The 24,366-nt window shown below is 52.8% G+C and overlaps 9 protein-coding genes across 9 annotated transcripts; 5 read left to right on the top strand and 4 right to left on the bottom strand.

Annotated features, from left to right (window-relative positions):
- Nucleotides 1-76: 76 nt before the first annotated feature.
- Z520_10172 (uncharacterized protein) lies at nt 77-2,815 on the top strand (the record flags this gene model as incomplete). Its single annotated transcript, XM_016780666.1, has 1 exon — nt 77-2,815. One exon carries the CDS (start codon nt 77-79, stop codon nt 2,813-2,815), a length of 2,739 nt encoding a protein of 912 aa, XP_016628269.1.
- A 233-nt stretch (nt 2,816-3,048) lies between these two features.
- Nucleotides 3,049-4,152, bottom strand: Z520_10171 (uncharacterized protein; the record flags this gene model as incomplete). The annotated part of the gene is made up of 2 exons (XM_016780665.1): nt 3,049-3,757; nt 3,833-4,152. The coding sequence occupies 2 exons, from the start codon at nt 4,150-4,152 to the stop codon at nt 3,049-3,051; spliced, it is 1,029 nt and encodes a 342-aa protein (XP_016628268.1).
- Nucleotides 4,153-4,523: 371 nt separating this feature from the next.
- Z520_10170 (uncharacterized protein) lies at nt 4,524-5,841 on the top strand (the record flags this gene model as incomplete). Its single annotated transcript, XM_016780664.1, has 3 exons — nt 4,524-4,689; nt 4,748-5,630; nt 5,685-5,841. The coding sequence occupies 3 exons, from the start codon at nt 4,524-4,526 to the stop codon at nt 5,839-5,841; spliced, it is 1,206 nt and encodes a 401-aa protein (XP_016628267.1).
- Nucleotides 5,842-7,074: 1,233 nt separating this feature from the next.
- On the top strand, nt 7,075-9,004 carry Z520_10169 (uncharacterized protein; the record flags this gene model as incomplete). The annotated part of the gene is made up of 3 exons (XM_016780663.1): nt 7,075-7,450; nt 7,551-8,087; nt 8,361-9,004. 3 exons carry the CDS (start codon nt 7,075-7,077, stop codon nt 9,002-9,004), a joined length of 1,557 nt encoding a protein of 518 aa, XP_016628266.1.
- Nucleotides 9,005-9,729: 725 nt separating this feature from the next.
- Nucleotides 9,730-11,358, bottom strand: Z520_10168 (uncharacterized protein; the record flags this gene model as incomplete). The annotated part of the gene is made up of 1 exon (XM_016780662.1): nt 9,730-11,358. One exon carries the CDS (start codon nt 11,356-11,358, stop codon nt 9,730-9,732), a length of 1,629 nt encoding a protein of 542 aa, XP_016628265.1.
- A 1,445-nt stretch (nt 11,359-12,803) lies between these two features.
- On the bottom strand, nt 12,804-13,532 carry Z520_10167 (cytochrome c oxidase subunit 6, mitochondrial; the record flags this gene model as incomplete). Its single annotated transcript, XM_016780661.1, has 4 exons — nt 12,804-12,943; nt 13,005-13,122; nt 13,182-13,227; nt 13,342-13,532. 4 exons carry the CDS (start codon nt 13,530-13,532, stop codon nt 12,804-12,806), a joined length of 495 nt encoding a protein of 164 aa, XP_016628264.1.
- A 981-nt stretch (nt 13,533-14,513) lies between these two features.
- Z520_10166 (uncharacterized protein) lies at nt 14,514-15,661 on the top strand (the record flags this gene model as incomplete). Its single annotated transcript, XM_016780660.1, has 3 exons — nt 14,514-14,924; nt 14,978-15,171; nt 15,226-15,661. 3 exons carry the CDS (start codon nt 14,514-14,516, stop codon nt 15,659-15,661), a joined length of 1,041 nt encoding a protein of 346 aa, XP_016628263.1.
- Nucleotides 15,662-16,529: 868 nt separating this feature from the next.
- Nucleotides 16,530-20,705, bottom strand: Z520_10165 (uncharacterized protein; the record flags this gene model as incomplete). Its single annotated transcript, XM_016780659.1, has 1 exon — nt 16,530-20,705. The coding sequence occupies one exon, from the start codon at nt 20,703-20,705 to the stop codon at nt 16,530-16,532; it is 4,176 nt and encodes a 1,391-aa protein (XP_016628262.1).
- Nucleotides 20,706-20,818: 113 nt separating this feature from the next.
- Nucleotides 20,819-24,132, top strand: Z520_10164 (uncharacterized protein; the record flags this gene model as incomplete). Its single annotated transcript, XM_016780658.1, has 6 exons — nt 20,819-20,858; nt 21,840-22,272; nt 22,329-22,406; nt 22,454-22,936; nt 22,994-23,706; nt 23,759-24,132. The coding sequence occupies 6 exons, from the start codon at nt 20,819-20,821 to the stop codon at nt 24,130-24,132; spliced, it is 2,121 nt and encodes a 706-aa protein (XP_016628261.1).
- Nucleotides 24,133-24,366: the final 234 nt, after the last annotated feature.

Raw genomic sequence — 24,366 nt, 5'->3', positions numbered from 1 at the left:
ATCGTTCTCTGTCTCAGAACACGGCCAAGTATATGATGCCAATCGACCTGCCAGTGCCTACACCAAAGAAGCTAGTATGGCTTCTCCGACCACCATAAACACTTGGATGGAAGAGCTTGTGCTCTCTTTTTCTCTACCATCTGCAAAAGCCGACGTGCACAGATACAAAGACAATTTCATCCGCACAGTCAGGCACCACAACTATGGCCGCACCAACCAATTTGCGGTCGACGAAAAGCTCACTGGACTAGAAGAAAAACTCCAAGTCTACAACCTCGACGATGTCGCTGCGGAGCTTTTCTCGCGACGTGCAGAGCTGAAGAAGGACCACAATGATATAAAGTGGTTGCCCGATGTTCTAGATCTTCTACTTCATCTTTCTCATGACCCGGTGCACCAAAGCCGGATTGAGAATCTTGAGAAGTTGGAACCGCGTTCAGAGACTCCAGTCCCTTTGAGTTGGGAGGAGATCGACGCGGAGGATCCTATCAATCACCAGGATGAGATATGGAGACTTCCAAAATATTCTGATTCCAGCTCTGATGAGGATGAATTCGGCCCTTCGGATACCCCGCCTTCGCCAGTCGCTGTAAAGCATGATGTTACGAAGAACATGGATGTCGAGAGGCTGTTTGAAACGCCTGTGGCACAAGAGTCAGCGAAGCTAGAAGCCGCGCAATTCTGGCATAGACCAGGACCTTTTGTGGCAATCACAGAGACCCAAGCTTCAAGGGAGGTACTGTTTATGCTCACGGGAATGCCAACTTCCATCTTCACCATTACCGATCATCGTGTCCGCCCGAAAGCACGATACTGTCTGGGTAATCTAGGAAGGACAACCTCGAAGTCCTTGTTGGAGGAGGCAGCTCGCCTTGGTTCAAATATTGGTTCTGTCCGCCGCTGGCTGCGAATCCCGCAGGGTTCGGCCGTCATGCAATTCATTCAAAGCGCCATCCGCGGTATCATGACAAGGTTTGAATTGGCCATATCTAAGGAACACGCCGCCATCCTACACCGATCTTCGCCGACAGGTGTGATCAGCTTGCTTCAAACGTTGCGGAAGGTGGAGAGAGAAAGTCATTCATTGAAAGCTGTTAGCACCATCGTGTCCGATTTTATCCTGAACGACCCGATCTCCACTCTGAACACCATCCACAGTCATTTAGACACAGCGCATACTTGCTCCAATTCTGTCGAGGTGGAGACTTTCCTCCCTATTTTCCTGTCTTCCCTCACGCTATATTCAAAGCCCATCGACGTATGGTTGCTCACCGGCAGGATCGACACGACAGAACCATTCTTTGTGTTTGAGAACGAGGGGAAACCCCGTTTGGCGAGTACCTTATGGCATGATTGGTTCACCCTGGCTACTACAAACAACTTGATCCCGATATTCCTGGAGAAATTTGCCGAAAAGATCTTCGCAATCGGAAAAACTGCTGCCTTTATGCACCATCTTGGACGAGCTGCGCCGGATATCTGCAGCAGGGATCTCGGAATCGTGGCCGCGGCAGCGCAGACAGCTCATCTAGTAACGAGCTCGCCATTACCCTTCTCCGCGACATTCGAAATGATCCTTGATCGACATCTCGGCGCTCTACTCGACACTTCCACGACCGCTCTCAGGCACATTCTGGAGACAAGCTGCGGTCTGACAAGATTCCTCGACGCACTCGACTACCTCTATCTTGCCAAAGATGGCGTCCTCCTTGATAGCATTGAAAGCAAGATGTTTGACCGAATAGATCGCTGCTTAGAGATGTGGAACGACCGCTTTCTGCTCTCTGATCTTCTGGCTGAAGCATTTCAGGATTCTGAATGCGTAGATGTCGACGCAATCACAATCCAAGCGGCGTATACCTCTTCCCGGAGCATGGAAAATCGACGCCGCTCTGTCAAGATCCTGGCTGCAGTGTCCGTCTCTTATCACGTCAGCTGGCCAATTGCAAATATCATCCTCCCTGCCTCTATGATTTCCTACCAACGTGTTGCTCTAATGCTCAATCAAGTCCGCCGCGCGAGATCCTTGCTCGCCAGCCGAGCGTACTTCCACGTCCAACATATGCCCTTGCCCTTTGACAACCTCGATGAACACAGGGTTGCACGACTGGTATACTGGCAGCTGTCTCATTTTGCGAACACTCTCTATAGCCATCTCACAAGCTGCACGGTGCAAGCTTTTACAACAACTATGCGCGACCGGCTATATTCTTCTTCAACTAGGAGCCTTGACGACATGATAGCAATCCACACCCAATACATCGCCGCGTTGGAGCACGCATGCCTGAGCAGTAAACGAATCAAACCTCTGCGCGATGCCCTCGTCACAATTCTCGACCTATGCATTCGATTTACAGATCTCGTGACCTGGCCTTCAACAAGCATACCTGATACAATGCGGCCGGCTTCCGGAGAAGGTGCGCATGGAGATTTCGAGGCGAGCAGTTTCATCTCGGCGCGCAGCCAGAAGAGACGCCGGGGAGGCAGGAGACAACATGATGGCGATCAATATTCATCTTCGGATGACGATGATGATGCGAGCATGGGAGAGGGATACTCCACGTTCGTTCTTGAACAGGACACCTCGCTCTTTCAAGAGATTGTCAAGGTGAGAGACACGTTCAAGAAACACGTCGAGTTCTTGATCGCGTGGTTGAGAGCTGTGGCGAGAAGTCCGAGTTCAAATTCAAGCTCAACGCAGGGACAGGGACAGGGACAGAGACCGCAAGAAGGATGGGAAGTGGGTCAGAATTTTGAACTTTTGGCCGACTCTCTAGAAGGAGTCTTTCCGCTGAGTAAAAGAGTTGCTTTCTGATTTTGGATCCCCCGGTTGTGGTCGAATCCGAGCCACTCACGTTGGCAAAGACGGTGAGGTTAGGGGTATTATTTCATCGACTCTTCTCGATCCAACATCACCTTTCACGTTAGCTTTTCCTTTTGTTTGGCTCCTGTTCGTACAATATTTCGTGGTCATAAGACGTCGGTCTTTCCCGTCCTTGCGGGTGGTCGTCCCCAATGGACCGTGAGGACAACCAGCTTGAAAAGACACTAGGATGTTCTCCGCCACTTGGTCTCCTCCGCTTCTCCTGCGCCATCAGCGCCATCCCCGTTTCCTTGCTCCTCTGTATCTTGCCTTGGCCGGACGGTGCCAGCGCCCGGGCCCAAAGGAGGCTCGCCACTCGCAGCTGCTCCTGGTTCGTCACCGCTTTCCTCTTCTTGGTCTTCTTGTTCATCATCGCCAATCCAGTTCCCCTCTGCATCGAAAAACTCGTCCATATTCTCCGCCGTGATCCAGCCTCCGCTGCCCGGCATCGCGGGTGGGAGGCCGCCATCCGTGCTGCCTGGGAAAGCCAGCCCCGCGCGAAACAGACGGCTCCCACCGGCGTCTTCGCCTTCTTCGTCTTCGACGGGGTCAGGATGCAGATTGGAGCAAGCGGAAAGAGCGTTGAACATGGCCACCACGGGCGTCTGTTCGGGCTGGTCCTCCCCTTCGAGACCGTCTCCAGAGGCGGAGGCAACTTGCGGCGGAGCAGAGGCGGTCGGGATCACCGTGACAGAGATAGAGTCGGGTTCGACGTCTTCGTCTTGCGCGGCGGCGGCGCTCTCTTCTGTTGAGGGAAATGAAATTATCTGCATGTATAGACCTTGTTGTTCGCCCGGCGAGGGTTGTGGGAGAGATTGGATTGCGTGGAGAGAGATGGAGGGGTAGGGGATTGAGAGGCCGGCGTTTGCGTCGTTGGAGTAGAGGAACAGTTTGCTTGTTTCTTGTCAGTTTTGTTCTTCTTTCCTTCTTATTGTACCCCAAGATTCTCGATCGTCAGACTCAACTCACTCTGAAGTCACCCATACATCCACATTGTCGACGACTCTGTGCGTCCCCCTTGCTTCGTCCGAACCTCCATTGGCTGCCTCGGTGCCGTTAGCATGAGGCTGCTGCTGAGGTTGTTGCTCTTGAGAGCTGGTGGGATGTTCTAGCAAAGGCGCAAATGCAGGCACGGAGCGGGCTTCATGTTCCAGGACGATCAGTTTGCTGCGGTCGCTGTAGTAATGTAGGACTGGGGGCCCGGAGTAGAAAGAAGCGGGCGTCGCAGATTGATGCTCTATTAGAGGGACGAAGGATGAGGCCTTGGGCGGCTCGCGGAGGATTTCCATGGTGCGCTGGTAGACAGAGAAAGTGATGTTTGTTGGTACACGGTGGCTGTACTCCCCCAAAGTACTTAGGTACCATGCGGGTTAAAGGCGCAATGACGGAAATTTTTCTGCTTGGATGTGTTGGCCGTTGGCGGGGATCTACTTTCCCCTGCCGTGCTGGTGGTCAACTGCTGGTGGTGCCTGAATTGTCTCGCCTACGCAAGTCGATGTGGATCCCACGGCCGCGCAGACGAACACGCAAGATTCGATTCATCGCTCGCTTTGCTTCTTTTTCCCAACTTTTTCTTATCGTATCTGCCACCTTCCTGGCTTATTCTGGAGCATAGAAGAGATTCTGTATCATGGCCGATGGCTAAGAGTCGCCGTCCAATATGGCCATTGCAAAGCCCGTGCGGTTCCTAGGCGCACTGTCCGTGGTTCTGGTCTTCTTCGTCATCTATCAGTACTTGCGCCCAGTCCCGACGATTGAGCCCCCGGGCACTGTGGTCGGCAATGGTGATAAGATCGAGACTTGGGAACAGGACCCTCTCCTAGAGCGTGTGTATATGACCTCTCAGGATGTAAAGCGACAAAGCTGCTAACATCTATCCCACAGCAATTGGCGAACCGCCGGAACCGTTATGGCGACACACTGACCACGACTACGCCCCCGAGAGCCCCAACTCGGCGCGCATTAATGCCACCCTCCTCTCTCTTGTCCGCAATGAAGAACTCCACGAACTCCTCCCGACTATGAGACAGCTCGAAGAGACGTGGAACTCCAAGTTCAACTATCCATGGACATTCTTCAACGATGTCCCCTTCACCGAAGAATTCAAACAAGCCACACAGGCCGTCACAAAGGCCAAATGCGCCTACCATGTCATCCCGAAAGAGCATTGGGATATGCCTTCCTGGGTCAGCCAGGAACTTTATGAAGAGTCGGCCAAGATTCTGAAAGAGAACGATGTCCAGTATGCCGGGATGATATCATATCACAAGATGTGTCGATGGAATAGTGGCATGTTCTACCGCCATCCAGCACTCGAGGATGTCCAGTACTATTGGCGCGTGGAGCCCAAGGTCAAATTCTTCTGTCAGGTCGACTACGATGTGTTCCGCTACATGCAGGACCACAATAAGACCTACGGCTTCAACATCAATCTATTTGACTCGCCGGAATCAATCCCATCCTTGTGGCCAGAGACTGTCAAATTTCTGGCTGCCCATCCGGAATATCTCCACAAGAATAACGCCATGGCATGGCTAGTGGACAACAACCGCAGGCCGGAAAATAATATCAAGGCCCATGGGTACAGCACCTGTCACTTCTGGTCCAATTTTGAAATCGCCGACTTGTCGTTCTGGAGGAGCCAGATCTATGAGGATTATTTCACTCACCTGGATCGGACGGGTGGGTTCTTTTATGAGAGATGGGGCGATGCTCCCGTCCACAGCATTGCGTTGGGGCTTTTTGAGGATGCCAGCAAAATTCATTGGTAAGGCATCCCCGAGTTCCAGTGAGACTCGAGGCGCAGACTGACAGGTGACAGGTTCAAGGATATCGGGTACAACCACATCCCATTCTACAATTGCCCCAACTCACCTAAATGTAATGGGTGTACACCCGGACAGTTTTATGGCGGTGAACCTTGGTTGCAACGGGAAGATTGTCGACCGTTATGGTTCAAGTATGTTGGAATGGGGTGAGCAATAGGAGCCGGATCATCTTGGATCACACAACCAGATAACAAGGGCTTTCAAATACCTATTTGTATTTGGACGATATCCCTGCAAATACCGCGGAGACCTAGCGAGCACGATCTCGCTTTCTGCCCAGGCATGGTGGATTTCGTGGTCTGCAAGATGCGGCCTAGGAAGAACGTATTAGCTGGTCTAGAATCCCCAACTCCTAAACTATGTTTACATGCAGGTTGAGATCCTTCGGCCGGGATACTGTTGCTGTATCGAGACTTCCGCAGGCGTGCCGAACGGAGAACTCCCACCTCCGTACCGGCGGTGGTGACCTTACTAGGTACCTAGGTACCCTCCGTGGGTATCTAGGTACCCTTTGTTAGCGTGGCGGAGACAAGCAAAGTGGTGGGAAATGGCTAAGATGCGTGGCGTTGAGGCTTGTGAGATCGTTTGGGAGCCTCACCTGGGGCTGCCCATGGCCTGTACCACCCCCATTGTTAGAGTCACCTACGGGCGGCTGCTGGCTGGCTGGCTGGCTGGCTGGCTACAGTCGGGCAGACTCCGTGGGGAACAGTCTCCCCAATGCCAACCACCCACACCTTTCGTCCTTCTACCAATCCCCTCCACCATTTCCCCAGCGGTGGCGTTTTCACGGAGCAAGAATACGGGGCCACGATATCAAGCACCTTGCGAACTTCCATCCTTCTCCAAGACTTGCGCTGCGGTGGCTGTTTCTACCGACGGAAGTACCGCTAATCCGTCAAACATGCAATGATCACCGCTCAATGTCCGCTTCGGCAGTCGCATTTGTTGCCATCGAGAACCCGTCACCCACCACCTCTATCCCTGTTCATGATCACCGACAGCCCTTTCAGATTGCTCCGAACGGCGTGCAACGGTGTCCCACGCCGGTTCCTGTCCAATAACTCGAACGGGTCCGAGATGTCAAGAAGTCGCATTGCGGGGAACCTCAGGTGCCACGAGTGCGAGTGCTCGTGGTTGCCCACGTCTGTGATCACTGCCGCAATGCATGAAGAGGACCCTGTGCGTCTGTGAGATCGGCTATGACCATGCGACTGGGTCAAGGTAGGATCGACACATTCCCAATAAAAAGGCAACAGTCTCCCAGAGGCCAGACATGGGCTGCTGGACTTTTACTTCGCAGCTCCCCTTCCCTTTTTGATCTCCCAGCTTTGGCAATTGCTTTGTCTATATTCCTTGGGGCTGCTCCTCCTCAGCCTTGTGAGCATGGAGTCCAAAGAGATCCACGAGAAGCCTGCCACAGGCGTCACCCCTCTAGACGCCGTGCATTCGGCCTCCTCCAAGACGTCGTCCAGCGACGAGAAGCCCACCGTCACCACTGCCGAAGAGATCTCCTCTGAGAAACACAACGATATCAATGTCCACTACGACCCCTCTGCGGCCCCTCGATATACCAAGGAAGAGGAAGATGCTGTCATCCGCAAGCTCGACTGGCACCTGATGCCTCTCATTTTAGTCCTGTACTCCCTGTCCGTCCTAGACCGCTCCAATCTAGGCAATGCCAGGATTTCCGGTATGGAGAAGGACATTGATCTCAGTGGCAATCGCTATGATTGGTTGGGAACTGCATTTTACATTAGCTGTAGGTTCTCCCGCTGTTTCTTGCATTTCGTCGGCCGAACCGACAACCCCAAGAGTTCCTTCCACTGCTTTGGACCTTTAACTTATATATTCTTATGCAGATATCCTCTTTCAATGGACGCAAATGGGCTGGAAAGCATTCCCCCCTCATGCCTGGGTTGCCTTTGTCGTCTTCGGCTGGGGGGTGGTTTCCACCTTGCAAGCAGCATGTACATCCTGGGCCGGTGTGATGGTCTGTCGAGTCATTCTCGCCATCTTTGAAGCTTCCTATGGTCCTGGTGTCCCATTGTACCTCTCCTTCTTCTATCCGCGCGAAAAACTTGGCCTGCGAACCGGGATCTTCTTGAGTGGCTCTGCCCTCGCCAACGCCTACGGAGGTGCGCTCGCGTACGGTATTTCACAAGCAAAAGGCGCCCTGGCACCTTGGCGCATCCTATTTATTGTTGAAGGCGCTCCTACTTGTGTGCTGGCCATCGTGGCGTGGTTCTGGTTGCCGGACTCTCCTGCCCACTGCAAGTTCTTGTCAGAGAGTGACAAGGCGATTGCGGTGGATCTGTCCTTGAGACAGCCTGGAGACAGGACGGGAAAGAAAGGACTGCAGTGGAAGCAGGTATTGGGCGGGTTGATGGATTATCGATGTGAGTTTTTCTCTTTTTCGTGTGCCCTCCCATTGCTCTCGGGGACTATTTGATCCCATCCACCCACGCACCCCTTTTGGTTTGACGGCTGTTCAATTCAAATGAACTTGTTCAAGCCTTTTGATCTTGATGGACGATCCAATCGAGAAGCAACTACCCTGTTGTTCAAAAGGGACATCCTGGAGCCATTTGACTTACGCGACCCTTGCGTATTTTCCCAATCATAACTTGAAGAGCAAAGGGAAAGTTAAAGACTGACATTCATTCTTACAGCCTACCTTCCTCCTCTGATGTACTTCGGTTGCAACGTCTGCTTCGCTTCCCTCCCGCTCTTCGTTCCCACCATCATCAGCGAGATGGGCGCCTTCTCCACCATCCAATCCAACGGCCTCTCTGCTCCACCATATGTATTCTGCTTCCTCGCAATCTGCGGCACGGCCTTCATCTCTGACCGCCTGAAGATGCGTGGTATCTTCGTCGCTAGCCCTGCGTTGATCGCGGCGGTCGGGTACATTATCCTGGCCACCACCACGGGGGTAGCACCGCGGTATTTCGGCCTTTTCCTGGCCGTCCTCATCTTCGTGTCGGTGGCAATGGTGCTAACCTGGGTCGGTAACACCCATGCCACGGACAGCAAGCGTGCCGTGGGTTTGGCTATCCTCGCAACGGGTGGCCAGTGTGGTCCCGTGCTGGGTACAAACATCTTCCCCAAAAGCGACGCGCCGTATTATCGCAAAGGCATGTGGATCTCATGCGGTGCGTGTCTGATCGTCGTGGTCACATCCCTGATGCAGATGGGACTGCTGATGCAGGCGAACCGGAAGCGCGACAAGAAGTACGGCCGTGACAGGGAGACTGTGCACCTCGAGGAGCCTGGCCAGTATGGTAACGATAAGCAGTTTAGATATATGATTTAAGGCACAGAGCAGAGAGATCGGTGGTGAGATGAGCTTGACGAGGAACGTCACTGGCTTTGGAAGAATGCAGGGCGAATACGGATTGGAAAGCACCTGGTCGCACACACCGAGGGGTTTTCACGGCTGTTATCACGCTGAGGACAGACGAGTGGATGCAGAGAGAACGCTGGTGCAGAAACAATTGAACTATGTATGACGATGCAATCTATCGGATTCTAGACGCCTTGCAAACTTTGATTCCGTCGCTACAAGTAATCAGTGCCTCCTATGCCTCGACAATGGGCCCATGATATGCGGCATTCGTCTCTGGATTGAACTATATAGGTACCTAGTATATACCGGCCCCGAGTCGCGGTCCCACTATCAAGGCAGGCGTGCTTCGCCCATCATCATTATTGCCTCCTGAGTGACCTACCTATACACATAACCGGGTGTTTCACTGGTTCTGAAAATCTGAGACACAAAACTTCCTGAGTTTCATTTATCAAAACATTAAAGAATACCTATATACGAAGTATATATATATATATATATATATATCTGCTATGTCGTCCATCCCGTTCGCTATCAAGCACCTTTTTGTCGGGGATGAATTACTCGGTATTACGTCGTGTCGCGTTCTCAGATACTCGGTAGAACGTTCTGCCTGGGATAGAGGTTCGTCCTGGTATAGTAGTGTCTTGAAGCGGCTGAAGCTACAACCCGGCCGCACTGTTGGATAGGTCTTACAGCTCGGCCTCGTGGACGGACACGGTTTTCTGCGTCCAAAAGGAGGGCGAAGGTGACGGAAATGGTAGCGGGACATTCAATAGTTCCTGCGATTCTCCTCCGCGGCCGCCGCCACCACTGGGTACAGGCATCGTCGGCGGCTGCGTGAGGCAGAAAAGTCCCAGGGCTGTTACTTTCCCGAGCCCGCCTACGTAAGAAGCGGCATCGAAGGTACTTGTGGAGGGCCCGAAACGCCAAATTTCCGCCCACCGGCCATCGGGCAGAGGGAGATGGAGCCAGAGAAGACACGCCTCGATGCAGCGTTCGATCCGCGGCGTCTTCGAGGGTGTCGGCGCCGCTGCTACTACTGAGACGCCGGTCTCTTCGGTGGCCCGCTTCATCCAGCCGATGAGATCGTTGGGTGTGCCCTGGTCGACTGCCTTGATGTAGGCCGGCACGTTCGGCAGCCTCTTCTGGTCCACGCGACGCGACCAAGTCAATCCGAGGAGACACAGCGCCATGCCGACCGCGAGGAGTGCCGCGAGGACGAACAGCGCCGTGACGGACCAAGGCACCAGGGTCCGGGCCGCGATGCACCCGACGGTAGGGTCGTCGATCCTGCGCGGGTAGTCCTCGATCCCCCAGGCAGCGCCGGCCATCATGGTCATGGCGTTCAGTTTGGTGGCGATCACCAGACCGGGATCCTTGGGGAATGCGGGCACGTTGCCCATCGGCGCGGCAAAGCCCGGAAAGATGTTTGACTGCACGGTGGCCGCCCACATTTCTAGGTTGTTCGAGACCTGCATCCGCTCCAAGAGCCAGGATACCTTGGGTGCGGACATGGAGCACATGTATGTCTCCATGCGTTTGGGCGAGGTGGTGTTGAGGCTTGTTTGAACCCCGGCGAGAATCGACCAAGGCCCTGTGGGGTAGTTCTTCTCAGAGGCAGACCAGACGAATAGTCCGCGCGGGCCACTGCCGCTGTCATCCCACGTTTGGTACATGGTGGTATTGAAGAGGAGGCCGTCTTGTAGGAGGCCCTCGAAAACAGAATCAGTCGACGCATTTGCCGGGAACGTTCTCTGGGCGCCCGTGGCGTTACAGACCCACGTCCCGACGACATCGTTCTCATCCGGGCGGAATTTGGGGTCGTTGTTGACTTTGACGTAGATGCCATTGATGCCCCCGTTGCTGAGGCTTGCCGCCTGGGCGGCCATCACCATGTCGTAGAGGGGACCCGTAGGGCTCGCGTTGATATACAGGTCAAAGACCACGTCCGACAAGGCCGAGTATCCGCCCGTGGTGTTGAAATGGCAACGACTGACCACGTCGGTTGTTACCACGAGGGCACTCACGGCCAAGTCGCAAACAAGGCTGAGCGCAGATGCCAGTAACATTAGCATGCCCAGCCAGCCCACAGGCGTGGCACGAAAGGCTGCGATCGCGGAAAAGAGGCCCGTTCCACTGAGCCAGCCGGTCATATGGTGCAGAGGGACGGACCGGTGCTTGTATAGCTTCATCTTCACCCATATCGAGCAGCATTTATCTCCCACGAAAGAGATGAGCATGAGCACGAGTGTGAAATAAATACGCAGGAAGACCCGGACGTGAGCCGCAGCGGCACGGAGAAGAATGTGATGGGACATTTTGGTGCTCGATGCTCCTCTGGAGGCGATACGGCTGAAGGCCAGGAGAGTGAGATTCGAGGGAGGGCAGACATCAGGTCCAACAACCGGGTGCTCGGGTTTGCTTTATCATTTCATCTAGCGTCGCAGAAGAAGAGGTAAGTCGGCGCAACCATCTTAGCTGTAGCCAAGAAGCACAGATTCCATTTCAAGTCTCGTTCAGCAAGTGCGGAATATACGGCAAGAGAACCAAGTACCGAGTAGGCTTATCGACGAAAGGTCTTTTGTAGATGCCTGGATTGGTACGAACGGGGCTGCAGTATACGCCCTGGCCCTTCCGAGAAAGTCCATCATTGGAGTAGGCTGCAAGCCACCCGAGGCTAAGGTCGAGGAGAGCTTGAGGCTGCGCATCTCTTCAAGAAGAGGGTGGTGGGCATACCGATTTGGGGTGTTTCTCAGCCTGATCTCAACACCAAAGTAACTCCGCGGCTCCCCTGACAATCATGGCAACACCATCCCCGGTCGACAATGAGCACACCAGAGGGGAAACGACAATGGCGAAACCGCGAGAGCAGCGTGACACAACCGGTCAAGGTCCTTGTATTGTGCAAGACAACACCTCAGTTGTGCACGAGACGAAGACTTGACAGAGAACTATCGCCATTTCAGAGCTCGTTCGTGCATTAGCGCGGGCACTTCGCATCAGCCTTGCTTCATTTAGCACTCACAGGGTGGCGCGGGTGCATAGCACGCATGACTGAATATGCCGTTCAGACTTGTTCGGCTCCAGGCTTCAACCTAAAACCTCAGCCGCACAGTGATATGAGTTGCTATAACCATACTGTCAGTGTACACTGATGATATCGCCATCAATTGATATGTCCGGCTATCCTGCGTTTGGGGGCCGTTTGAAACTAGCTGCAGACGTCCCGGTACTGAGAATTTCCGCGGACTTACGTGTCAGCCTTGTTGTGCCCTGCATGGAGAAGTTGACAGTGGCTGAGCATCTGACTTGGCAGTAGGTGGCAGAGGTAGAGCGTTGTTGTTTTCGACCTTGAAAATGGGGGCCGATGAGATTTCAAAACCAAATAGGGACAGGAATACTCGCAAATCCGCTGGGACGTCAGTACCTTTGGCCGAAGAAATCGAACAGGCAGCCCAACGAACGGGATGTCCATTGGGTGGACAGCCTGATCCTCTTGTCGGAGGCCGATGTTAGTGTTCTGTGGGAGAGCAAAGGAAAGACCGCAGAAGACAAGTGAACTCTCTCATCTCCGAATTTGCTCGTCTTTGAAACTGTACAAGTTTTACTACAGCGTAGGTAGTCTCTGAAGATGTTGCGCACGAGGCCGATTCCTTCTGGCTTCCTCTGGTCCGACAGATACCATGCGACTCTTCCGTTCCATGTTCCCAACCACCAATGCACAAGCTTTATGGCCAGCTTTTCCCATTTCCCATTGGATGGTCTATGGGTTGTGGTATGGGCTGTCGCTGCCTTCGGGGTAAAGGTCTTCCTTGAGGTTAATTCCGAGCTCTTCGCGCAGGGGTTTTAGTTCCTCTAGGTATTCCTGGTATTGTTGTGTGTTTTCGACCTTTGCTTTGATGCCTGCGGCTCCGAATATTAGATTCCAATCACCTCGTCTTCAACGGAACTGATCACGACGGACCTTCAAATATTCTCACAGCAGTGGGGAAATCGTTGACACGTCTAGCAGCCTTCAAAGCTGCTGTGACAACACCGGGGGAGGGAACAAGATCGTAGGCAAAGGCGTTATTCAGGTTTCGCTGGTGACTTGCGTTAGACCAAAACTACACGATGTCATTTTTGAGCCGGGCATCCTTACCTGTAGCTCAAAGACATCCTGCACAGCATCGAATTCTTTCTCGTATCTGAGAGATATCTCGTCAGCCAAGCTCTGACAGTCACAAAAGTTCTTTCCGCAGCAATGCCAGGCAGTATTCCAACAACCATTGAGACCAAACCAAGCTCAACCAGGACCGTACCTCGCAGAAAATTCTTCGAATGTTTCGTCTTCGTGACCACCGCTTCTTTGGATGGCGGAGGAGCTAAAAGGGGACCTTGCGGAAACCGATTGAATGATAGCTGGAGCTCTCCTGAAGGATCGTGCGCAGGGTCTGACGAAGGCGGAAGTGGCGGGACGAGCTGAGAGACGAAACATGGCAAGAGAAGCCATTGTGCACTCGGCGAGGTTGAGTACAGGGGAGTTGTGTCGAGTGGGAGTATGGGAGAAGCTGCTGTGTTCAAGGTGTGGGCGGAGGTCAATTGAGGTTCTGCAGTCACCTGAGATTTGCCCGCCTGGGCAGAATGATCGCAAAGCTCCTGAGTGGTTGAAATGACGGACGTCAGCCAAGTCGTATGCGTGGGCAAGGCGGGTATTTGGCCTGTAATGTGTATGCCAGTCTGCGTATTTTCAATCACGGGGACCTGATTGGCTGATAGCTTGGGGCAGTCCCAACATGGTCATCGGTACCTGCCTCTATTAATTATAATATGCACGTGCATACACCTGCTATATGTCAACCTCAAGTCTCAACACGGTTCGCGTTCACATCCCCCCTGTTTTTCCCCTTCATCCCTCTGCCGACCTTTGCACAAGACACCGTATTAACTTCTCCGCCAATCAGATCTTTCCCGCGGCTACCGTCTTCCACACGGCACACGCGCGACAGTCGCAAAAAATTCTCGCCAGGCGGAAATTGAGAGCCAGGTACACAGCCAATGGGAAGGCGCGGCTGAGAGGGATCTTGGCCATTACGACAGAGGCTGCGCGCATCTCAACAAACGATTTTCCCCCTGACTTTTGATTACCCCGAGTTGGCATCCACAGGCACCATTGGCACCATTGGCACTGTTGGCACATTTCCATTTTCATCATCCCTCTTCCTCGTCCTGCAATTTTCCCATTGCTGCCGCCACTGTCCGCGCTGCCGGCTTGAGAATATAACTCACTCCCTTCCACCTTGTTCCGATTGACACCTACTTTATCCCTCTTCGTGTCTGCCTCTTCTTCATCCTTTTCTTCTTCTTTCACTCCCTCATTAATTGATTGTTGACTGTCACTCATTCCGCCTCGATTCGGCGCCTGCGCTCAGACTCTTCCCATCCATTTCCCTCCCGCCTCCGACCGCAACAAGAATTGACATATTCTTTCAACATGTCGACCGATATCCTCAAGTCTATTCCCATCCCTACGCTCGATCGCCCCTTCGGCATCGAACTATGGCCTATCTTCGACAAGGCCTATTCGGCCATCTTTGGCTACTCACCGATGGACTTCAAGTTTGAACCAGGGAAGACCCCGATGTCGACATTGCCAGAGACGGCCATCGCCTTGATCTCATACTATGTCATTATATTTGGTGGAAGAGAATTGATGAAACACCGCCAGCCATTCACCCTCAACGGCGCTTTCATGGTCCACAACCTCTATCTCACCATCATCAGCGGTTGTCTCCTGGTGCTGTTCATTGAACAGTTGCTCCCTACTCTTGTCCGCGGTGGTGTCTTCAACGCCATTTGCAGCTACAATGGAGGTTGGACGCAAGAATTGGTTGTGCTGTACTATGTGAGTCCCGCTGTCGGTCTATCCAGTTTGTGTCGAGAGTCTAATTTCCGCAGATGAACTACCTCACCAAATACCTCGAACTCATTGACACCTTGTTCTTGGTTCTCAAGAAGAAGCCTCTGACCTTCCTCCACACTTATCACCATGGCGCAACTGCTCTTCTCTGCTACACTCAGCTTATTGGGCACACTGCGGTGTCATGGGTCCCCATTACGCTGAACTTGACAGTTCACGTGGTTATGTACTGGTAAGGAGAATCTGTCCGCAAAATCGAGTATATGGCTGATAAATGGTTTCCCAGGTACTACTTCCAATCTGCTCGCGGCATCAGAATCTGGTGGAAGAAATACATCACCATCATGCAAATCATACAATTCGTTATTGATCTGGGCTTTGTCTATTTCGCTTCGTACACCTACTTCGCCAACTCCTATTTCTCCTGGCTACCAAATGCAGGCACCTGCGCAGGGGAGGAATTCGCAGCCATCGCTGGTCTCGTCATTCTCAGCTCTTACCTGCTGCTCTTCATCTCATTCTACTTCGCGACCTACCGGAAACAGACCATCCAAGGACGACCGAGAAGGAACACTGGCAGAGAAGCTTTGATCGCTATGAAGGATCTTCCCCTTCCTGACCCCACCAGGGTTCCATCCGCACTCGGAGATGAGAAGAAGAGCAATGGCGCTGTCACCACCGGGCGATCAAACGGTCCAACCACCAGATCGCGAAAGGCTTAGACGGCCGAAAAGGACGACCCTTTTGACGGGATAGTATTTCTTTGTTTCATGCAGGCTCGGCGTCCGAGACAAGACAACGAAGAAATTCAATTTGGGCTGCAAGAAATCAGCCAGCAGCTGGATTACGTCCTATCGGACAACTGAACGGGGCGACAAAGGCGTGGCGCCTGGTGCATGTGGACGTCGAGCATGGCTTCGGCAGGCATAACTCACGTCTGATCAGGGGATGACAGCAACTAGAGGTGATGGCAGAGGGATCAGCTGGGTGACTGACATCTCAGTGTACAAAAGTGTGCTTTTTGCGGCATGGGTGGGCATAGGTGCCCAGGTTTTCATGTTAGAGATCTTGGTGGACGCTGAAGGCTGCGCCACCGTTTTCTTTTCCTTCTGTTTGCCTTGTGTAACTAGAAGATACTCGCTATTAATGCACGAAGTCTAATGTGGACGAAAAGGGGCTCGTTGGTAGGTGCGATATAGCTGCCAGAAGCAGAAAAAAAGATGAAAACTTGAAACAATCCTGCCTCAGAACTCGAGTAATTGTAGGATGGTCATTTTCTGAAGTGGCATTTATGCGGAAACCTCTCAAGTGTATATCTATCTCGGAATGTCTGTCGTCTCAATCGCCTTAGATGAGCAAGAGAGGTCAGCCTGGCGTTGTAGCGAGGCGCATTGCATCCGTTGCGCCTTTCCCCATCATCAAGCCCAGGCCAATCCAACAGAGAACAGTTCATCATCTCCTGATCGAGTCCCAATTTCCTCTTAACGAGCGCTTTTCGGTACTCGAACATCTTCTCTTCCAGCAACGCCCGTCCTGCAATTTGGCTTCTCTCATCCCAGTTCCCATGCCGTCCGTCAGAGGTGTCTCATCTTACCCAACCCATCTCCTCGCACTCTGGAACAGCCTCAACCAAGGTCCGTACTCGCCCCAGTCGCCCCAGCCGTCGCCTTTCTCTCCCTTGACGGCCTGCTCGGGGATATAGCTACCCACACCGGCCAAAATGGTGCGTTCCGGGTGGGGCATCAACGCCAACACGCGTCCATCCTGGCTCCGCACGCCAGCGATGCCCGCGGGACTTCCGTTGGGATTTGCCGGGTAACTTGTCGTGGGTTGGAGGGATTTGTTGTCGACGTAGCGGAGTGGTGCGAGGTTTGCGTAGGCGAAATCGTGGGCCAGAGAGGCGTCCCAGGTCTTGTTCCCGGTGTTTGGTGGAGGGAGATCGGTCGTGAACGAGGCGCGACCCTCGCCGTGTGCGACGGCAATGGGGAATGAAGACCCGCTCATGCCGTGGAAGAAGACGCTGGGGGACATGCCTGATTCCACTGGGGGATCGGATACTTTGACCATGCAGACACGGGCCTCGTACTGTTCGGACTCGTTCCTTTCGAAAGATGGCCACTTCTCCGCCCCCGGGATCAGTTCTTTCAGTTTGGAGAGGACCTGGCACCCGTTGCAGACGCCCAGTGTGAAGGTGTCTTTCCTTTCAAAGAAGGTGTGGAACTTTGCACGTGTTGTCGGGTGGAAGAGGATCGATTTGGCCCACCCCTGACCTGCGCCGAGACAGTCGCCGAAGCTGAAGCCGCCGCAGAGAGCAAGACCCACGAAGGAAGAGAGGTCGTGATCAATGCCGAGGTGTGACTGGTGTGGTTTCGGGTCCAGAATGTCCGACATGTGGACGTCTATCGCGGTGAATCCGGCAGCTTCGAAGGCAAATGCCATTTCCGCGTGGCCGTTGGTGCCTTGATCTCGCAAGATGGCCACACGCGGCCGGGCCGTGGGACGCATGTAATTGAGGAAGGACGCTTTGTACGTGTTGATGTTTTCCTTGGGGTCGAAGCTGAGATTGTAGCTCAATCCCGGTTCAGCATCGTCCAGGATTGCGTTATATTCCGAGTCCGCACAGGAAGGATTGTCGCGAAGTCGCTGAAGCCAATATGACGTGTTTGACCATTTTTGCTGTAGTTGACCGCGAGTTGCACGGTATATTAGTCTCGCTCCGTGATAAATGGCCATGTTCTGAGAGGAAGTCTTGGTTGAAACCCGCCCGATCTTGTGGATAAGACCTGGAGGAGGACCGCACGTCGCGAAACAGGCCTTGAAGCGGTTCTCGTCAGACTTCCGGACCTGAAATACCGCACCCAATTCTTCGTTGAACAGTGTAGAGATCACATCCGGGGTGTTTGGCGTGGGGCAGATGTCGTTGATCATGATTTCTATACCACAGCGACCTGCAAATGACATCTCCGCCAGTGTCACGAAGAGGCCCCCGTCAGAACGGTCGTGGTAGGCCAGCACAAGGCCCTGTTCGTGCAGTTGTTGCGTAGCGTCAAAGAAATCCTTGAACAAGGAGACCGAGCGGATATCGGGTGCTTCATCGCCAATTTGTTTGAAGGATTGTGTGAGGACGGACCCTCCAAGGGCACGATGCGCGAGGCCCAAGTCCACGAAAAAGAGCGTAGATTCGCCAACTTCGTTGTATCGTTTGAGCTGCGGTGTCCACGTTTTCCTAATGTCCAGAACGGGAGCGAAAGCAGATATAACGACTGATAGGGGACTCGTGACTTCCTTTGCCTCTTTACTCTGTGGGTCTGCCCATTTCATCTTCATGGACATGGAGTCTTTCCCGACGGGAATTGAGACGCCGAGTTTGGGACACAGATCCATGCCCAACGCTTCCACAGCTTCGTAAATCCCTGCTCCTTCGCCCGGATGAGTGGACGCAGACATCCAGTTTGCGGACAACTTGACTTGGTGAAGACGATCGGGCAGGTCTGCAGCAGTAAGATTCATCAGTGATTCAGCCACTGCCATACGTGCAGATGCTGCCGGGGAGATCAGGGCAATGGTTGGTTTCTCGCCCATCGCCATCGCCTCTCCGCTTTTGATACCAGTGGTAAGTGACGTCGCTGTTACAGATACATCCGCCACAGGAACCTGCCAAGGGCCGACCATTTGATCTCTGGCTGTGAGTCCGCCGACAGTCCTGTCTCCTATCGTGATCAAGAAAGACTTGGATCCGACAGCTGGCATCTGAAGCACTCGATCGATTGCTTCCTGAAGCAAACCGCTCATCGACGCCTGAGGCACATACAGGCTCAAGCTAGTATCAAAGCCTGGTAGATCGGCCTTGCGTGAGTCCACATCACGAGTCATTTTGGGCGGTTTCCCGAAGAGGACTTCCATTGGAAGGTCGATAGGATCTTGTTGATCATCGCCATTTGCCGGGTGATCACGGTCTGTCAGTTTCAACACCTGCCGCTTCGTAGCTTTTCCCACGACCGAGATCTCACACCGCTCTCGTTTCGCAATTGCCCTGAACTTGTTCATACCTTCCTGTGCCACCGCGAGAACGTAGCGCTCTTGGGCCTCATTGCACCATATCTGGAGGGGGCTCATACTCTTATCTGCACAGTCGATATCTCGAAGCTCAAATTCGGCACCGTGGCCAGAGTCTTTGGCGAGTTCCGGCAGAGCATTGGACAGACCTCCCGCACCGACATCGTGAATGAAGAGGATAGGGTTGTGTGAACCAAGCGCGGTGCATGCATTGATGACTTCTTGAGCCCTCCGCTGCATTTCTGGATTGCCACGTTGAACACTAGCAAAATCTAGCTCGGCCGACCCTTCTCCAGAACTGACACTTGATGCGGCCCCTCCTCCAAGACCGATGAGCATGGCCGGTCCACCCATGACAATCAGAAATGCACCATCTTTGACGATCTCAGGATCCTTGAGAGCGTGTTGAGGTCGAACAGTACCTACGCCTCCTGCAATCATGATAGGCTTGTGATAGCCTCTGATTTCAGTAGAGTCTTTGCCTGTTCTCATTTCCACGAGCAATGTTCTGAAATACCCAGCAGTGCAAGGTCGGCCGAACTCGTTATTGAAAGCTGCACTTCCAATGGGCGCTTCGAGCATAATATCGAGACTGCTGGCGATATGGCTAGGTCTGCCATAATCGAGCTCCCACGGCTGACGGTGACCAGGTATCAGCAGGTCAGACACGCAGAAACCTGCGAGACCAGCTTTGGGTTTTGCTCCCCTTCCTGTTGCCCCTTCATCCCTGATTTCACCACCCGAACCGGTTGCCGCTCCTGGAAATGGAGAGACAGCGGTAGGATGATTATGGGTTTCAACTTTAACGAGGAAATGCACGGTTTCTTTTGTTGCTTTCCATTGGCCGTTGAGGTCGTCGGGGGCCCATTGACTCCCATTGCTGCCTTTTAGTACAGCTGCATTGTCGCTATATGCACTGATGGTGCCTTCCGGAACCTGTTTGTGCGTATTTCTGATCATGCCAAACAGAGTGTTAGTCTTGGGTTTTCCATCAATAGTCCAGCTCGCGTTGAAAATCTTGTGCCGACAGTGTTCAGAGTTCACCTGGGCAAACATAAAGAGCTCAACATCTGTAGGCTTCCTCGGGACTGGCCCGTCTTTCGAATAGGCTTCGACCAGATACTGGATTTCTGAAGCATCGAGTGCAAGGCCTAGCTTGCGATTCAGATCTTGAAGAATCTCTGAGGGGGTCTCTCCACCATTGTACAGGTCATATGTGCCCAACAGGCCAGGTTGGTGGTGCATGAATAAGAGATCGAGGTCTGGCTCATTCTCCGAGATAGTCTCTGTCATCCGGTCATGGAGGAAGTCAAGACTTGATTTGCCCAGAGAATGTCCATTATCAAGATAGACCGTAATCTTGACACCTCTTTCGATTCGACGAACAACTTTCTGAAGCCCACAAACATGAGCAATGTTGGTAGCCTTTGAACTCCAAGGAGAAATAGTGCCCGGTCGAGGTAGGACATGGAGGATAGTGGAAGATTCGCCTTCCTTTTCTTCCTTTTCTTGGGCATCTACATGATGACCGTTGGTCAACAATTTTTCCAGTAGGGCATGGCTCTCAGATTCAAGAGATCCCACAAGTTCCACATAGTGAATATATTGTCCCTGAACGTCGCGGGCGCCAATGTTGGAGGCTAGAGCCTGGCGTCGAAATTCAGAGAAGGCTGACGCTCCAGGGATGATACAGACTTGAGGGTGGTCCATGGTGGTTGACAAGCAAGGCGTTGAGGCTAGATGCTCCTGATTTGCAGCATGATCAGTGTCACAAAAGGGCACACAGGACCATAATCGAAGCCTGGCGAGTGTGAGAGGATAAAATGATCCCACACAATAGCGGGAAAGTGAAGTGTGGTGTTGGTAGACTGGTCGATACGAAGAATTAGACGGTCATCCGACGCCAGCCGATAGCAAATGGTAGATCAATCACGAGATTGCTCTTTGCGTAACCTTGGATCGATGTCCAGGGTCTAGTCATAAGGCCTCATCCGACTTGTTATTATGCCTGATGCTGATGTGTGGTTGCGAGGGACTTTGAAAAATCTGCTGCCGCGGCGGCTTGGCGGCACTGACGTTGTTCCGGGTCACCGGAGGTCCCGTATGATCAAATCGTAGGCGGCTTGGGTGGCTTTTCCAGATGGTGGCACCCCTGAGCCGATGCCTATCTGACTGCCTTGGGGCTTGTATCTTCCCCAGAAAATCAGCCTCCCCCCTATCACTTTACTCCTACCTGGAGATGGTACTCACTGGGGACAGGAACTCTCGCACGCCCAGGTAATACTTCGCTTGTTGGTCTTGGTCCAATACTGGGCTACCAGCAACTTTGCCCGATCAATTCTGACATCCCATCATCCACCTTCTCACTAACACAACTTACTCCAATTTGCAAGCGGCCACATTGAGCTTTTCCTTCGCTATCTTTTCCCAAAGCTATTACTGCATCATTTGACAAAGTCCATTTGGGTCATCCCCTCTCGCTATCCTCACATGGGAAGCTTTCCTGCTCCGCTTTTCTCGTGATCGGTTCTCCAGTCCAATGCCATCGCCCACATTGCCATCGCTTGACCAGTGACCGAGCCTCTCCGCTTGCCGTCTGATTGTTGAGCCCGACGTCTCGATTCACACCCTCTACCTTGACTGCGTCCCCGACCCACCTACCGAAAAACCTCGAAGTCTTCCTCAGTTGGACACGAGGTCTGTCGAGGTCCACCTATATCCTCCTTTGAAAGGTCAGGGCCGGTCGTTCAGACTGCCCTTTGCACGTCGACACCATTCCTTCTCCTCGCCCGTCTACCGAATCTTTCCTCCACCACCGATCGCATTCGTCTCGCTCGAGAGCAGATCTGGAAGACCCCTTGCCCACATTGCGGACTTCAATAGGGAACGAAAAAGACGAAAGCAATCGGCGACCATCGTACTCGGGGTCTGACTCTGACGACTTCTCCCTCTGGAGCGACACTGGAGATCTCGCAGAGCAGCTCACCAACGCCGAGGACCCCTATCGGATTGAGCTAGGTCCTCTGACCCGGGAAGGTCATAGGCTCAGAGACTCCGGTCGTGGTCACGGTGGAGGACGGAAGAAGAGAGTTGGATTTCGAGAACAAGATCACCTTGAGCGGGATCATCCCCCTCTCGGTATAGATAAAGAGGCTATCTTCATTCCGGAGCCTCCACCGAGGCAGATCACCAAGACAGAAAGAATATTAGCACTCATCATGGCTCCCAATGATACCGAGACTGCCCGAGCAAAGGGCCTCGTGGGGAAGCCGTTATTGTATGCGGAACGAATCTCGAAGGAGCGTCTACGGGTGGCTAACAGTTGCAATGCAGGTACTTCACAAGTGTTTTCGTATCACTGGGTGTATTTCTTTTTGGCTACGACCAAGGCGTTATGTCTGGTATTATTACGTACGTTCGGTCGCATCTTCCCAACCACAATTGCTGACGGAGACAAGTGGTCCTTTTTTCAGAGACGCATTCAATCAGCCCGGCCCAGCTGAAGTTGGTACCATGGTGGCCATCCTCGAGGTTGGCGCACTTATAGCATCACTATGCGTTGGACGCATTGGCGACATCATTGGACGCCGTAAGACTATTCTTTACGGATCAATGGTTTTCTTCGTTGGTGGGATGCTCCAAACTTTCGCCAATGGTATGCCCATGATGATGGTAGGGAGATTGATCGCGGGTTTTGGAGTCGGTGCGCTATCCACCATTGTACCTGTTTATCAATCCGAGATCAGTCCTCCACACAATAGAGGCAAGCTGGCCTGTATAGAGTTCACAGGTAACATTACGGGTTACGCTGCAAGTGTTTGGGTCGACTACTTTTGCAGCTTTATCCAGAGCGACCTCTCATGGAGAGTGCCCCTATTGATGCAATGCGCTATGGGTGCACTTCTCGGATTTGGCAGCTTGATTATCTGCGAATCCCCTCGGTACGAGATTCCGGACAAGAATTATCATGGGTCAGGCTAACCCCCTTTTCATTTCAGGTGGCTCCTAGACAACGACCATGACGAGGAGGGGATTATTGTCATCGCCAATCTCTATGGCAAAGGTGATATTCACAACCCCAAGGCCCGACAAGAATATCGCGAGATCAAAATGAACGTCCTCTTGCAACGTCAAGAAGGAGAGCGTTCGTACTCGGACATGTTCAAACGATACTATAAGCGCGTCTTTATTGCCATGTCGGCTCAGGCATTCGCACAACTAAACGGTATCAATGTCATCTCGTACTACGCACCCCTGGTCTTCGAATCGGCAGGCTGGGTGGGACGAGACGCAATCCTGATGACTGGCATCAATGCATTCACTTACCTGGGATCGACGATTCCGCCGTGGTATCTGGTTGATCGATGGGGACGGCGGCCAATTCTCTTGTCTGGGGCTGTGGCTATGATCATTTCCTTGTCGCTCATCTCCTACTTTATCTTCATCGACGTACGGTGGACCCCAACGCTGGTGGTGATTTTTGTCATGATTTACAATGCGGCATTTGGAGCCAGCTGGGGCCCCATACCGTGGCTGTACCCTCCTGAAATTCTGCCGCTCAGCATTCGGGCGAAAGGTGCCAGCTTGAGTACGGCCAGCAACTGGGCGTTCAACTTTTTGGTTGGGGAACTTACACCGATACTTCAGAAAACCATCAAGTGGAGATTATATCTTGTACACGCCTTCTTCTGCGCAGTCAGTTTCGTTCTAGGTAAGTTGGTCTGGTCTCGTTGATATCATGCAAGCACTAATCACGACCGCAGTTTATTTTGTATATCCCGAAACGGCCAATGTTCGTCTCGAAGACATGAACGCGCTCTTTGGGGATGCCACAACGGCGATGCCAACTCCCTCCACTCAGGCGGAACGAGGATCTCTCATGGGCGTGGGATCGCCATCCTCTATCGACATCAGACAAGGTGCTCCCCAGCCAGGTGTCTTCTCCGCAGACGCCGCAATTCCTGGTCTTGATATAGATCCTCCCGATGTCCAACTAGACGAAAATGGAAACCCGCGTGGTAGACGGCAGAGTAACCAAGAAGGTTTCGGGGGTTGGATTGGTCGAATGGTGTCTAGGACACGCCAAGACAGCAGTTCCCGCGGTCAGTATGGGAAGATCGGTCAAGACGAGGACTAATGCCGCCAACGCTGGATTTTGAGTGTCATATTGTGTTGACTTACTAGGTGTATAGATATAGAGCTGCAGCGCGGCACCGCTGTCGCGGTTGAACAATATGGGGGTTACGTCACTGCATCAAAGGTGTCAAAAGCCGTCCTTTGGAGCCTGGGACTCTACACTGAAGCCGGAAAAATTCATATCGAGTTGCACTGGACATGTACTGATTATGTACATTGGATTGCACTGGAATGG

Source organism: Fonsecaea multimorphosa (assembly GCF_000836435.1).
Source record: "Fonsecaea multimorphosa CBS 102226 unplaced genomic scaffold supercont1.28, whole genome shotgun sequence".
Taxonomy (NCBI): Eukaryota; Fungi; Ascomycota; class Eurotiomycetes; order Chaetothyriales; family Herpotrichiellaceae; genus Fonsecaea; species Fonsecaea multimorphosa.
Note: the sequence above shows the minus strand (reverse complement) of the source record. Positions and strands in the feature narration are given on the sequence as shown.